Here is a 13,611-nt window from a genome sequence, read left to right on the forward strand (position 1 = left end):
TACCGTAAAAGCGAGAAGAGCAAGACTCGAAGTCATTCAGCACGCGCGTTAATATGTATGGGTATCTTCACGTGACTTCCCAGAATTTGCTGCCTGTGTAGCTATAATTGTAAGGTTTTCCTTTCTTTCACTAAAAACTTAATCTTGTTCTGTTGAGGTGTGGTGCGTAACGCACGCTATAAAGGTATGTGAACTAGAAAGTGTACCAAGTTTGTTATGTTGGCATAAATGAAAAAATCAAGCTCCAATCATGGATCATTATTATTGAGTTTAAATACAGTTAATTTAAATATAACTAATCGTCAAGATCTTTTTCAAGTAATTTTTTAATGCACAAAGTGATGACTGAAATAGTTGCAATCAAAATATCTTAACATTTCATTATGCAAACGGACTATACGACTAGGACTACTAGATCCCAATACCTCTACCATGTATTCACAAAATAATTATTATATACAAATAGTCTATACAGATTGACACTGTATCGAAAACGGTCATGCATTACAAGGCAAACAAGTGACATGTATTCCATAAATGTTGCAACCAAAAATCTAGGCAAGAATCTAAAGCTAAACAAGAATTTAAATCAGACGTGGTTGCGGCATGTAGCTCACTGAGTAGAGCACCAACTCTATCAGTAATGCAACCACCGTACGTCTTCATCTTCCTAAACTAAATTCTATAACAATGATATCTTCGCTTCTAAAATGTTCATCTAACTCTTCACTGTCTGCTTGCCGAAATACATACTCCTTCATCATAAGCTCAAAAAACTTGTCTCTAATTCTCTGTTTTTCACTACTAGTTCTCTCTTCATAAGACATCAAAATCTTAGTCCCAGGTCTAGTCAATTGACCAAGAGTCTTCACAAGAGGCTCCAATGATTGTTCGTAGTAGACAACATCTGACATGAGTATGACCTCGCACCCATCAAGACCTTTATCCCAATCCTGTCCCCAGGTTAATGACTGTGCTCGTGCAGAGCCTGTCACCAAAGCCGAATTTTCAAGTACATTGAGATTCATCAGCTCCACAAATTCCGGTAAATCCGTTAGTGTCACGTGTGCCCCGTAGCAGGCTGCCACCAAACCAACAATTCCCGTTCCCGCACCTAGCTCTACAACTCTCCTATTTTTCCAATACTCTGGTAACGTAGTCTCTTGTTTCTCCACATAGCCAGCCAACACGAGAGCAGCATCCCACACCACGCAGCCAACGTCACCAACGGTGAGCTGATGCACGCGCAGAACACCGCAGCGAAGCTCTAATTCTCTCACAAACGTCGCCTGGCCGTTCACAACAGACATAAGACATCATCATCCGGGAGCAAATGGTTTATCGCATGCGCACAACAAGCAAACTCAACCATGGGGAAGGAGTTCGGACGTTTGATCAGAGCACGACATCTTATATGGTACTCTCTCTCGCCCTTCGCTCAAAGACCATTCGCCGGATACTTTCGTGAGGTAAGTCTCTGCTGGCGCCCCACTAGGGTTCACGGTCGCGTTGTTCATACTATAATCGTCGTTTACGTATACTGCAGGGCATACCCAACACAGTGAGACGATTCAAAGACGCATTTCTTTACCCGATACCAGGATTCCTAATGGCTGGATTAACGTACGTGTGGATGGAGGTACGAACATGTATATTCACGTTCGTGGGTGGGGTTGCGTAGCCCGTATAATACAATTTCTCTCGTCAGGAAACCCACCACGAGCTCAATCGCAAACACCTCGAAGACTATGAAAACGACGTATAACAACGTACTGCGTTGCTTTTAGTGCACAAGTTGTCATCTAGACTATAGTATCATCTACATACAAGTATATCTAATAATTCAATGAAAGAAATATGTTCATGTACACCCCTAATGCTTTTCGTGATTTGTACAATATCATCCCGTTAGCCCTAAACTCTTACTGTTCAATAGTGCCGTTGACAGTAATTTCATCTACCCTTCACTGTCTGATTCTCTAGCAGCATGCCAGGCTCTACACAAGATTTTTGAATGACTCTGTTACCAACAAATTGAATATCAGATTGCCTAACTTGAGAGATGTTTCGTCATCTGAGCCACTGATCATTGAAGTCATTGGATCATCTTGGAAATGTGAGTCTAGAGAATATCAGAGCAAGTCAACAGAGGACTACTACAGTTGTTGAGGGATAGTGATACCGATTAATGCGTATTTGGTTGGAGAGTAGACGAATGCCATAGTTAGCATGTAGAAGTTGAGGAGGCCGTAGAAAGCGAGGAACTCGGCAGAATTGTTGTATTGTGTCGTCAGACCAGATATGAAGGTGGGCTGGAGCGACCAGTTCCCGAATCTCAACACGGTGATAGCAATACTGAAAGCAACACGATAGAGACACTAGACTAATATCTACTGAATTTATAGTACTCTGTGGTGTGTGTGTGTGTGTGTGTGTGTGTGTGTGTGTGTGTGTGTGTGTGTCTGTCTGTCTGTGTGTGTCTGTGTCTGTGTGTGTGTGTGTGTGTGTGTGTGTGTGTGTGTGTCTGTGTCTCTGTGTCTGTCTGTGCCTGTCTGTGTCATGCGTGTGTCTGCCGTCTGTGTGTGCACGCGCATGCGCATGCACTAACCTTATAGCCAAAACTGTAAACATGAGACCGCTGAGAAACTTGAAGCGGATATCTAACAATCCACAGTTGAAACCATTACACCAACACACAAATCAAGCACCCAACCAAAGTGTGACGAATTTATCATCTCTACAAACGCTCTGACCACCAAGTACAAAAGGTACAGAACATATAGGCCGATCACAACAAAGAATGTCACTTTGAAACCCTAAAATGAAAAATTAGTAAAAAGCTTGCCTAACAAGCCGCAAACAAAGCACACCATAAAATTCTTTGTATCCAGATCTGCATTGTATCCAGGATCTTCCAATTCATTGTACCTACATGTACCCATATTAGTCAGATATTTGTAAATTCTGATAGTGATTGATATTAACCAGAACCCATTCATAGAAAGTACTAATGACATGTACCAGTATACAAGTTAAAGTACAGTGTAACACAATACATAGCTGGTGCTGTATGAGTATAGACATAGGCATGACAATACATACACAACACGCCATTGGTTCGTGGTGTGTGTGTGTGTGTGTGTGTGTGTGTGTGTGTGTGTGTGTGTGTGTGTGTGTGTGTGTGTGTCCATGCATATGTGTGTGGTGTATGTGTGTGTGTGTGTGCACATGTGTACACAGGTATGTGTGTACACGTGCGTGCGTGCGTGCATGCGTGTGTGTGTGTGTGTGTGTGTGTGTGTGTGTGTGTGTGTGTGTGTGTGTGTGTGTGTGCAACGTACATTCCGTGCACTATCAAAACTCTCAACTCACTTCTGCCAGGAAGCCAGTGTGACAGCTGACAGCCAAATCAAGAACACAATCATCAACTTAGGAAGATAGAATTTGAAAAACCTTCTTTCACTCTGATGAAAACAACAGCAAAGTTACCAATTAAGACAAATACAATCTTCCCACAGTTGATGAAAGTTAATTATATACATCAAAACCCATGTGATCCCTGCATCTAACTCAGGAGTTTACATGTCACAAATAATGATTAAAATCTATTGACTGAAAGAAGTGACACAATGAAACGATTCACATATCAACAGCCGTGACTTGCTGTGTTGCTAAACATACTTTTGTATTCACAGATACCCGTAGTCAATATACTTAATTAATTGATACGTAAATGCAAATTCATCCATAGTCTAACATTAAGTATTAATTGTTTGTAAAATTACTTGGATAGTTGACTAGGCTAAAGATACACATACGCCAGCATGCATGCACGTATGCATGCACATGTGTGTGCGTGCACACGCCTGAACCTGAAATTCAGCCAGACCCACTATGGGTTTAGGCCATTCAGTGTAAATTCACACACACACACGCACACACATGCATGCCCGCACACCCGCATGCATGCATGCACACATGCACACACACACACACACACACACACACACACACACACACACGACCATTAAAAACATAGTGAAAGCTGCTCACTAGCCAATTAATAGCATTTTCAATACAAGTGTGTTTAATAGACTGTACTCAATAGTAAAACGACATGGCATCCTCAACTGTACGCAAGACCAACAGGCCAGTCAAGTAAAAATACAAAATAACCAAAATGCAAATAGAACAAATTCTACTGCAAAATGACTACCTACTACCAACTGACTCGGCACACAACTGTGATGTAGGATTGTACCTGTCTAATGCCATGATAGGCACACAGCCAGAACAACAATAACCCACTCAGAAAGGTCGCTTGAAACAAAGCATCCAACATGCCAGGTATCCAGCTAGACACCAGGAACGATAATGGCAGAAGAGGATCTACACACACACACACACATTAACTTTTATCACCTATTGTCAATTCAACTATCGTCTCACTGTTATAGAGACATAGAAAAAGCAGCAAGATAGACATCCACCTGCAAAGAAATCAGTAACATAATCGACATCGGCGAATTGTCATCGCTAACATTTCTTCTCACTTCTGCTCAATGCTCCAATTTCGAAAAGTAAATTTTTTCAGTGAATATACAAACAAGCACTACAATACAACCAATGAAATGACACACGATGACGTACACAGAGTATACAACAATGGCATACAGTCGCCAAAAATGCTAAGACGAGAAATCCAAATCTGAACCAAATTTCCAACTGAGTAAACGCTGCATTGTAATATGTCCACTAAACACATCGACAACCATTGCTTGATCAAAATAATCATAATAATAATAAAACAACGACGTTGAAGAAGAGAAACCTTAAAAGTAACATTTCCAAAGAATTCTCGATTGGCAAGACGAGCGAACGTGACCTCCACTCTGTACGACTGCTCGCTGATAAATCCAAGGTGCATTATGACCAGGTCGTCACACACCTCATCAGAATTAAACTAAGTTAATTGTGAGATGCAGAAGGCAAAGTACACAAAATACAATAACGTGCACAACAGAAACATGTGACACAGAGACACATGCCAACAGTTATGGTATATTCTGCACCAATACCCACGACTCGAAGTAATGATAATATCAATCAGAGTATATAAGGCAAATATTTTTGGTCAGACATTATGCTCTAGCAAAACAGGTTGACCTCATATTTTAATTAAATGGGCCGTCAGTTGTCTAGAGCTTAGGTTGCTCATTGATTCCCTGCCATCCATACAATAACTACAGTATTGTGCCTTGACCAATCATGTAGGTATGTCAAGAGCAAATCAATATTGTGGTTGGTTATACACGCCAGTTGTCGATCAATGACCGTTGACCAACCATATTCCACTCCGTATCGTTGCATCAAATTTCACCATGCAGTAAGATTAAAATTACTTCCCAAATTAACAACTGATCGACTTACAGACATGTGAATACCGTCACTTGATTATTACCAGAGGGCTCAAGTATACCTCCAGCACCAATTGTGGCCAAGGCTCTAAGATTTTCAAGTATTTAGTCTTTTAATTACTGCTAATTGGTGTTTTCCACAGTGACTGTTTGCTAGACTTGCACCCTGTAGACATGCTAACATTATTCAACTTGAATGCACTTGTTGACCACAAGTAATGACTAGTGTTTCTATTAATCAATCATTTCCACCAATTAACAACTTCAGGTGTCAAAAATAAAGCCCCATCCCAGACTTGACCATTGACTCTGACCAAACATGAGGAGTGGGGTAATAATCAGGAGAGCACAGCATATTGACAAAGTAATGCATTTGTTTGTGTTACACTAAAAACCGCCAAACTTTATAACACGTTTCCACACAAAGTATCTTGAGACCGGTCAAAAAATATTTGCAAGCACACTTGCCAATCAATTGAGAGTCCAGCATACTGAGTGTCCTATGCATGAGGCTACTACAATGCATTGGCGAAAACATATGTAACAACTATAGTGGGTTACTAACGGTCTTGACATATCGTACAAATTTTGATATTAAATCATTATTCATTACTGATATTAATTAATAATTCAGATCCACATGTAGTCCACATTATGCCATGTGTAAATAAACAAACATTACTGAGCAGGAGTGTATCTAGTTTGTCAACAATACTGTAAATCAGAATATATAACGATTTTATGTTTTCCATCGTTAAAATAAAAATGCAATAAACATTTTACTGTACGCATGCGCATTAAAAGTATGTCTGCATGTACGCCATTTTGAATATCAAATGTAGTCTGTATGACCAGCAATGCCGTTTACTCATTGGAACAAGGCATTTGAAAAGCTGCTGTGCAACTGTTAACCAGAAGTACATCGAGTTGAAAACATACGAAAACGGAGGCATAGTGAGCAACACTATTTTGATAAAACAACTAGAGATAATATCAAAAAGTTTGCTGGTATTCATTGAAACAAATGTGCAGTTCACTCTTTCTCGAAGCACTCTGTAGCTACAGTGTGAAACTTCAAGCATTAGACTCTCTAGCACAGCTAGATACTAGGTCAAGGGCAAAAGACAATCAATGAAGGAGAGCTTATTGATGCATTGACAAAGAAGTTCATTCAAAGTCTTCGTCTCTCAGTCGGTAGATCACCTGTCAGTTTCACCATAGTTCTAGCGGCATAGCAATTGTGTATTGTAGACAACAGAGATCAGTCATGTTTCAAACAATATGGAGGCCATTAGAGTTGATTTCGTTAAAATAAAAACATTAGCATACCAAATTTGTCAGTTTGAGGCAAATCATTAAAATTTAGAATTTCCTTTCTGGATTACAGTATCTTTCAAACCACATGCCAAAAATTGCACCTGCTATTATAATTTAGTGTAAAATAAAACTTTGAAATATAAGTTGGTCTCAATTAATTCTGTCTGTCTAGCATGTACTGTGCTGACAAAATAGCTCTTGACAGCAGGTTGTTTGTTATACATGGTAAACAAAATTAATTAATTACTCTGCACTTGGATCACCTGTCCTGTAATAATAGTCGATAGATAAAACAGTATTACCTAAATCTACACACAATTATTAAATTATTTAATAAATTATTTAATAAATTATTAAATTATTTCAAAATTCATACCTTCAAACACATAAAAGGTATTTCTAGATTACCTCTTTACATTCCACTATTCTGTTGTGATTGATTTGCTTCCCATATGGGGTAGCTTTGTCAGAGCTTTCTGTAGACAGCTGCACTTGTACTTCCATAGTTATCTTCATGCTACTTCCTACACACAGCGCATTCATTACTCACGTTCATGTACAATGACACCAGCAAGGTGTCTCCTGCAGATGCCACCAAACCTTGCACGTGTTTCTGGTTAGTAATCTGACTGAGCAGCCACAGCTGCTGATTAAATTTTGACAGCGAAGGCGGGTACAGAATAAAAGGACCAACAGAATAAAAGTCTGAGAATTGTTCATCCAACTGCATGAAGCAAAAAAAGTCAGAGTAAATTACAACCGTAGAAACTACAAGTAGACATACCTAATATACACACAAAATTACCCCAAAAAATCACAACTCCGAAGACAAAGAATTAGTTACCTACCTGAGAGGAATTGTGTGCCCCTAAAGGGTGAGAATCAGCTTGACTTTTTAGTATTGTTGGTCCTGAAAAGAAAGAAAAAAAATTCTTAGTCTATTCGGTGTGGAACGACGCTGGACTTTTCTTGCCTACTGTCCCTACGATGACTACTGCGATAAAAGAGCCGAAGAAGGTGAGAAGAACGAGTAGGAAGTGACGTTTGGTCATCAAGTGAAGACGCATCTGAACGCTCCTGTCGTCACAGGAAAGCAGTTAGTCATACCGATTTCGCATGGGTAGACCGGCACCATACCCTTCAGTCATTCTTCAGTTGCTTCGCCGTGAGAAACTCTACGCGTGTGCACTTGTGATTGTGGGCGGAGGGTTAATTTCCTCCGTCCTCGCGTGGCGTTGCTACATGTTGCGAGTGCTATTGATATTAATACAACTGTTTCAAATTGGCGAAAGTACTTATTTCGAATATTGATGTATACGGCCTTGACCTTAACTATCGACCGGCTGCGCTGTTGGCAAAAAAACGATCAAGTGCGATTTCTGTGTAGCTAGAATCGTTCATTTGCCTAGGGTACTTGCCTCAATCAGAAGTAAACATGACAATGTTTTTAAAATTTCCTGTCGTTCAACTAGTGTGTACTCCGCGTTGCATCTTTCCATGCATGTGTACGCAAGTCAGCGTTCTAGAGTACAGCTACTATGAGTGTGTGTGTGTGTGTCTGTGTCTGTGTGTGTGTGTGTGTCTGTGTCTGTGTCTGTGTGGAGTGTAGATATACAGAAATGCCAGATTGTTGAGAAAATTTAAAATGGTACGGCAACGCCTACTCTTATTATTTATATAAATTAAAGAAGCTGTCAGATACGGGTTCTGAGCTAGCGAAAGTAAAGCTTTCAGATTTTAGGGTCAACCATAGAGAGCATTGGATTTGATAGACCCCGCCTTAGTCATTCCCCGGATTGTCCTCGCTCCATAGCGACTTGTAGATCCGAAAGCTACGGCTTGTAGATCCTGAAGCTACGTAGTTACACCTACTCGTTATCTTCAATAATTGATGCTGACAATTCTAAATAATGTTGTTGCTAAATGGAAATACTTCAAAAAAAATCCTAGCGCGAAAATGTGATGGCCTAGTAAATAAATTGAATGGACAAGTCAGGCGAAAGAGGACACATGCAGGCAGAAGAAATAAAACAAAAATAGAATAATTCAAAGGGAAAACAAGCAATGGGTGTCAGAGACATTCAACATGCAGAAAACTTAAAAAATTTTGAATTTGCAGTACAATTTCAGATAAAACTGAAGAAGTGGCAGCTCTTACAGCCAAACTCCTACCTAATCAAAATGATTACAAACATATTAAGATTAAACGAATCGGCGAGAGATGCTTGGTTACAGATGATGAAACTGATACGCTTGACAGAATACAAGCAGGCTGACTTCCATGAGCAGAAACATCGGGTAAGGGAGTTGGTTGCAGATTATGCTCGCGCGAAACAGGAGCTCTACGAGGTATACGGTGACTGTCATATCGATGGCAAGACTTGCGGCAGCTTGCTAAAGGGTGTGTTCAAGAGAGGACTGCTGGACAAAATCAATAAGAGGTTACCACACTGCAGAGTCATATCAAGATGTTCTATTACAAACGATTGAAATTGAAGAGGAAGATCGGGCCAGCTTAGGGAAGTCAGAAATCAGTTGTGAGAAGCCTAGTCGGCCGCCAAAGGACAGGAAGCTATAGAAGAGCATGCTCCAACAATGGGACACAAAGCAAAAGGAAACAAAGAAAGATACCGAGACGACCACAAGAACTTCAACATTCGATGTTTTAGGTGCATGGCCAAAGCGGGTCACTACGCGTCCGACTGCCCAGTATCAGAAGAGAACTTACTTAACCCAAGTTAGAGGCGTAAACCTAGCCAAAATGAGAAGGGCAGGGGAAGCAGGGATAATCCAATTTAGCCTAAGAGACTGCCGCAAGAGTTGCCAGAGATGGGAACTCAACCAGTAGAGGCGAAGCAAAGCGATGCTATCCGCCCAGTTGCTAAAGTCACCCTTGGTGATGTAGTTGTAAAGGGGGTTTGGACAAGGGGTCGGATGTTAGCATTTACGCGGAAGACGTTTTTGTCGGATTGACCCAAAACAGAGGGAAAGGAGACTGTTAGACAAAAAAATTGTCGATCTCAACCAGAGGTAGATCCCAGTTTTAGAAATGACTTTGATTCCAGTAGAAGATGGCGACAATATAAGGTCGCTGAAGTTCTCATGTATGTCCAACGAAATGCCGATAGACAGTGTTTTCTGGTAGCTCAGGCTATCTTGGCGCGGCAGTTGTTACAACTGAATTCCACATTCAATTAAAACTTCCGTCTGGTGCTACTGTAGTCTTACTTAATTACTGAATGTTGGATTTTGCCGCAACATGTCACCTTGGCACGGGTCAAATTAGACGGAGAATGGCCGCGATGTCATTCGGCCATACTTAGACAGAACGAGGAGGCGGAGAAGATAAATAGTATGAAAGACGTGGTTGTCAAAGTAGAGGAAGGAGGTCTCAGCCTCGTTGTTTTGACAAACAGGTTGAATAAACCAACTATATTTAAACGTAACTCCTTGGTTGGTGGCGCCTGACAATGCGAGGTGGTAGAGAATACGCTGCTGGAAACCGGAGTTCGGGAAAACGTGACGATTGCGGTAGTGAAAGCCACACAGAGAAAACCTGAATACGGGAGACGCGTCATCGTAAATTGTTGGAACAAATGGAGTTCAAGAAAGCCAAACTCGACAACGATAAACTGCACAAGGTAAAATATTTGGTTGCTGAATACGATGATGCTTTTGCGTTGCAAGGTTCAGAGTTGGGAAGAACACCCCTGGTTGAGCACATGATCGACATCGGAAGTAGTTTGCCAATCAACAAGCGCGCGAGAAGGGAGTCTTTTGCGTTGCGTGATAGTGTAGCGCAGATAGTTGATGAGATGCTGAAAAGAGGAATTGCCAACCATCGAACAGTTCGTCGGCTATTCCTGTCGTCCTAGTGCGGAAAGCACGTGGCAGCTACCGATTCTGCGTCAACTACCGGAGATTAAATTTGGCTACCAGGTAGGATGTTTTTCCGTTGCCAAAGATAGACGACCCTATTGATTAGCTAGCGGGGACAAGCCACGTTAGCTGCTTGGACGCCGCGTCTAGGTACCCGTGGCGGAGACGTCGAAAGAGAAAACAGCTTTTATACACATTGAGGGTTATACGAATTCAAGGTAATGCCGTTTGGATTGTGTAATGCGCCTGCAAAATACCAAAAGATGATGCAAGCACTACTGTGAAGACTGGAGGAGTTTGCTGTGGTCTATGTAAACGATGTCCTTGTATTCTCGAAGAATCTCGAAGAGCACCTTCGCCACTTGACGCAGGTCTTCGAGCAGTCCAGGAAGGCGAATCTAAAATTGAAGCCGAACAAGGTCGCATAGCAAAATCAGAGACACTGTGCCTGGGTCATATCATCTCGAAATACGGCCGTGCGTCAGTTTGCCGAAGCAAAGAATGTAAAAGAACTACAGTCCTTTTCACGGGTTAGCTTCGTACTATCGGAGGGTTATGGCGGGGTTTGCAAGCCTGACAGCACCTTTGAGGAGGCTGATAAAGAACAAGGAGCTGGTGTTTTGGTCCCCGCGTGTCAGATAGCTTACGACGAGTTGAAAAAAACCATTGACATCCACACCGATTTTTGCGTACCTTAACTTCCCTGGTCATTTCGTGGTTGCGACAGATTCTAGTGGGTTTGGAATTGGAGCTGCTTGAATCAAGAGGGAAATGAAGGACTTATACACCCGATCGGCTAAGCAAGTACAAGCCTTACGCCAGCGGAGACTCGTTATGGGATCTCCAAATTAGAAGCGCTTGCAGTCGTATGAGCACCGAAGGAGTTTAGAGCATATCTGTTAGGCCACAAGACTGTTGTTTACACCGATCACGCCGGATTGCGTTCATAGCTGGGCACGCCTAATCCTTTCGAAAAGATTGCCCGTTAGGGATACAGAAGATATCACTAGAGATCAAGTAACGTGCTGGCCGAGTCAACCACAATGCCTACGTGTTGTCCTGCCTACCGCTTGCTAAAGCAAACGTTCCGGTCGTGACAGCAGATGAAGCAACGGAGGGATTGGCCGCACCAGTGCGGTTGTCGAAAAGCAGGAGTAACGGGAAGAATTCAGCGGAAGCCGTGAGAGGTAATGGAAAAAGAGAAAGCGGACACAAATCGTGCGTAGATCCAAAAGTTAGTAGTAGAAGGGGTGGTGCCGGACGACGGGAGGATAGCTCTGAACTTGGCGTTTACACAAGAGCGGTTTGAGATCATTCACAACATTTTGTGCTACATAAAGGCCACAGCTCTATATCGTGTTCACGTGGGTGTCTCAAAAGAATTGAAGTCTAGTCTCTCCTTTTAAAGTGCAGAGAGACCGATTTTCTGGGCATTTTGCGACAAAGGCTATGTACGGGATACTTTTCAAGCGGTATTGGTGGAACAGTGTGCATATAGACATTTAGCGCATTTACCGCACATGTCTTCCGTGCCTCAAAGGAGATCAGCCTAATAGAGAGTTACATCTAGAGTTGAAGCCAATTTAGGTTGGTGGCCTATTTGAGAGAGTTACAGTGGACGTATTTTTGTTGCCGCGTATCTGGAAGGGAAATCGTTACATCGTGGTTTTGTCAACTACTTGATGAAATGCGCTAATTCATTTGCCACTCCAGATCATAAGGCTACAACTATAGCCAAATTATTGATTGAGCATGTCGTCTGTCGTCACAGGTACCGGAGATGTTGGTTGTCCGACCGCATAACTGACTTTTTATCTGGTCTAATTACAGAAATCTGCCAATTGCTAGCTACGGAAAAGATCAACACCACTGCGTATCATCCACAAACGGGAATATTAGAGCGGATGAATGAAACCGTGGTAGGAATTCTGGCTAACACACGGAATTTTAGGGTGAATAGCGAGATAAATTCTGCCCTTTTTGCTATTTGTGTACCCGGTGAAAGTGCACTGTTCTTCGAGGGAGTCGAAGTTTCTCTATTGTACGGCCGGGACGTCCGAATACTAACGGAAACGTCATTGTAAGGCTCAAAATCAGCCGCACAGTTTGACGCAGATGATTATAAAGTGGATGTGCTTTTGGGATTTTCTTTGCGTGTGAAATGGCTCGGAACAAAGAGAAGCTCAGGAACGCTACAAGGGTCAGGAGGACAAGACGACTACTCCAGTCAAGGTGAATATTGGTGATCTGCTTTTGTGAAAAAGGAGACTCGTAGAAAAGAAAAGTTAATTAAGTTGTTTATTCGAGGGTCTTTATCGTGTCGTGGGATCAGGGAGTAAAGCGGTCCGAGTTCGCCCGTTCACGAAACCGTCAGCATGCAGCTTTGAAAACATTCAATTTAGAGGAAGTTTGTCTCTGCCCTTCAGAAGTGCCGGATATCGATGCTGTAACTCAGCGACACGGTCATCGAGTTGCTCGAGGAGGAGCAAGCAGTTGAAAGGGGGAAATGTAATAACGTGTTAGATCCTAGAACACTGTTGTGATAATTGCTGACGTCACGTAGTAGTACGTAGAGAAGTCGACCACGTGGTTCGTGGAGCGCTGTTCTGTCTTAGATGTCGTAGAGTGTGTGCTTCTAGCTGTTTGTTGAGAATAAAGAGTGACTGCTAAAGTGACGTGAGTGCCTGGGCATTACACTGCCATGGTTACGAGTCTACACACCGTGTAGGGTGTAAAAGACTTACGTACTACAGTACTATAGCTTCATTGTACATCATTGTGCAGATGTAACAGTCTATGGCTCAATCAAGCCATAATGCACCTGTAACACTTCGCCCGGCCGCTGTTTGAAAGGGGCGTGTTCGCTTACTCAGATCTCTCCTAGACAATCTCATATCTAAAGAATTTGAATGTTTTCCCTCATAGATCAATAGAGCCAAGGTTGACGCTAATTACCGTTGAGTTGTATTGCGCTAGCCTCATCTTCTATGAGAGGAGA

At 42.0% G+C, this 13,611-nt stretch overlaps 3 protein-coding genes across 3 annotated transcripts; 1 reads left to right on the forward strand and 2 right to left on the reverse strand.

Annotated features, from left to right (window-relative positions):
* Positions 1-440: 440 nt before the first annotated feature.
* Positions 441-1,343, reverse strand: LOC134186793 (protein N-lysine methyltransferase METTL21D-like). The gene has a single exon (XM_062654847.1). It carries the CDS (start codon positions 1,308-1,310, stop codon positions 663-665), a length of 648 nt encoding a protein of 215 aa, XP_062510831.1. The 5' UTR covers positions 1,311-1,343; the 3' UTR covers positions 441-662.
* LOC134186794 (cytochrome b-c1 complex subunit 8-like) lies at positions 1,328-1,856 on the forward strand. Its single transcript, XM_062654848.1, has 3 exons — positions 1,328-1,469; positions 1,547-1,639; positions 1,709-1,856. The coding sequence occupies exons 1-3, from the start codon at positions 1,371-1,373 to the stop codon at positions 1,763-1,765; spliced, it is 249 nt and encodes an 82-aa protein (XP_062510832.1). The 5' UTR covers positions 1,328-1,370; the 3' UTR covers positions 1,766-1,856.
* LOC134186792 (transmembrane protein 181-like) lies at positions 1,857-8,064 on the reverse strand. Its single transcript, XM_062654846.1, has 17 exons — positions 7,872-8,064; positions 7,708-7,811; positions 7,583-7,644; positions 7,335-7,458; positions 7,143-7,258; positions 4,832-4,948; positions 4,675-4,755; positions 4,554-4,612; positions 4,450-4,490; positions 4,262-4,389; positions 3,373-3,464; positions 2,871-2,928; positions 2,714-2,816; positions 2,609-2,660; positions 2,183-2,355; positions 2,056-2,122; positions 1,857-1,997 (listed from the first exon to the last, which is right to left on the reverse strand). Exons 1-17 carry the CDS (start codon positions 7,880-7,882, stop codon positions 1,958-1,960), a joined length of 1,428 nt encoding a protein of 475 aa, XP_062510830.1. The 5' UTR covers positions 7,883-8,064; the 3' UTR covers positions 1,857-1,957.
* Between the last annotated feature and the right edge of the window lie 5,547 nt (positions 8,065-13,611).

Source organism: Corticium candelabrum, chromosome 11 (genome assembly GCF_963422355.1).
Source record: "Corticium candelabrum chromosome 11, ooCorCand1.1, whole genome shotgun sequence".
NCBI classification, from domain to species: Eukaryota; Metazoa; Porifera; class Homoscleromorpha; order Homosclerophorida; family Plakinidae; genus Corticium; species Corticium candelabrum.

Coding starts and splice junctions, on each gene's coding strand:
- LOC134186793 (XM_062654847.1), bottom strand. CDS start 1,310: ATGTCTGTTGTGAACGGCCAGGCGACGTTTGTGAGAGAATTAGAGCTT.
- LOC134186794 (XM_062654848.1), top strand. CDS start 1,371: ATGGGGAAGGAGTTCGGACGTTTGATCAGAGCACGACATCTTATATGG. Junction 1,470..1,546: donor TCGCCGGATACTTTCGTGAG/GTAAGTCTCTGC, acceptor CGTATACTGCAG/GGCATACCCAACACAGTGAG. Junction 1,640..1,708: donor TAACGTACGTGTGGATGGAG/GTACGAACATGT, acceptor TTCTCTCGTCAG/GAAACCCACCACGAGCTCAA.
- LOC134186792 (XM_062654846.1), bottom strand. Junction 7,259..7,334: donor TAACCAGAAACACGTGCAAG/GTTTGGTGGCAT, acceptor CGCTGTGTGTAG/GAAGTAGCATGAAGATAACT. Junction 1,998..2,055: donor GATGACGAAACATCTCTCAA/GTTAGGCAATCT, acceptor AATCTTGTGTAG/AGCCTGGCATGCTGCTAGAG.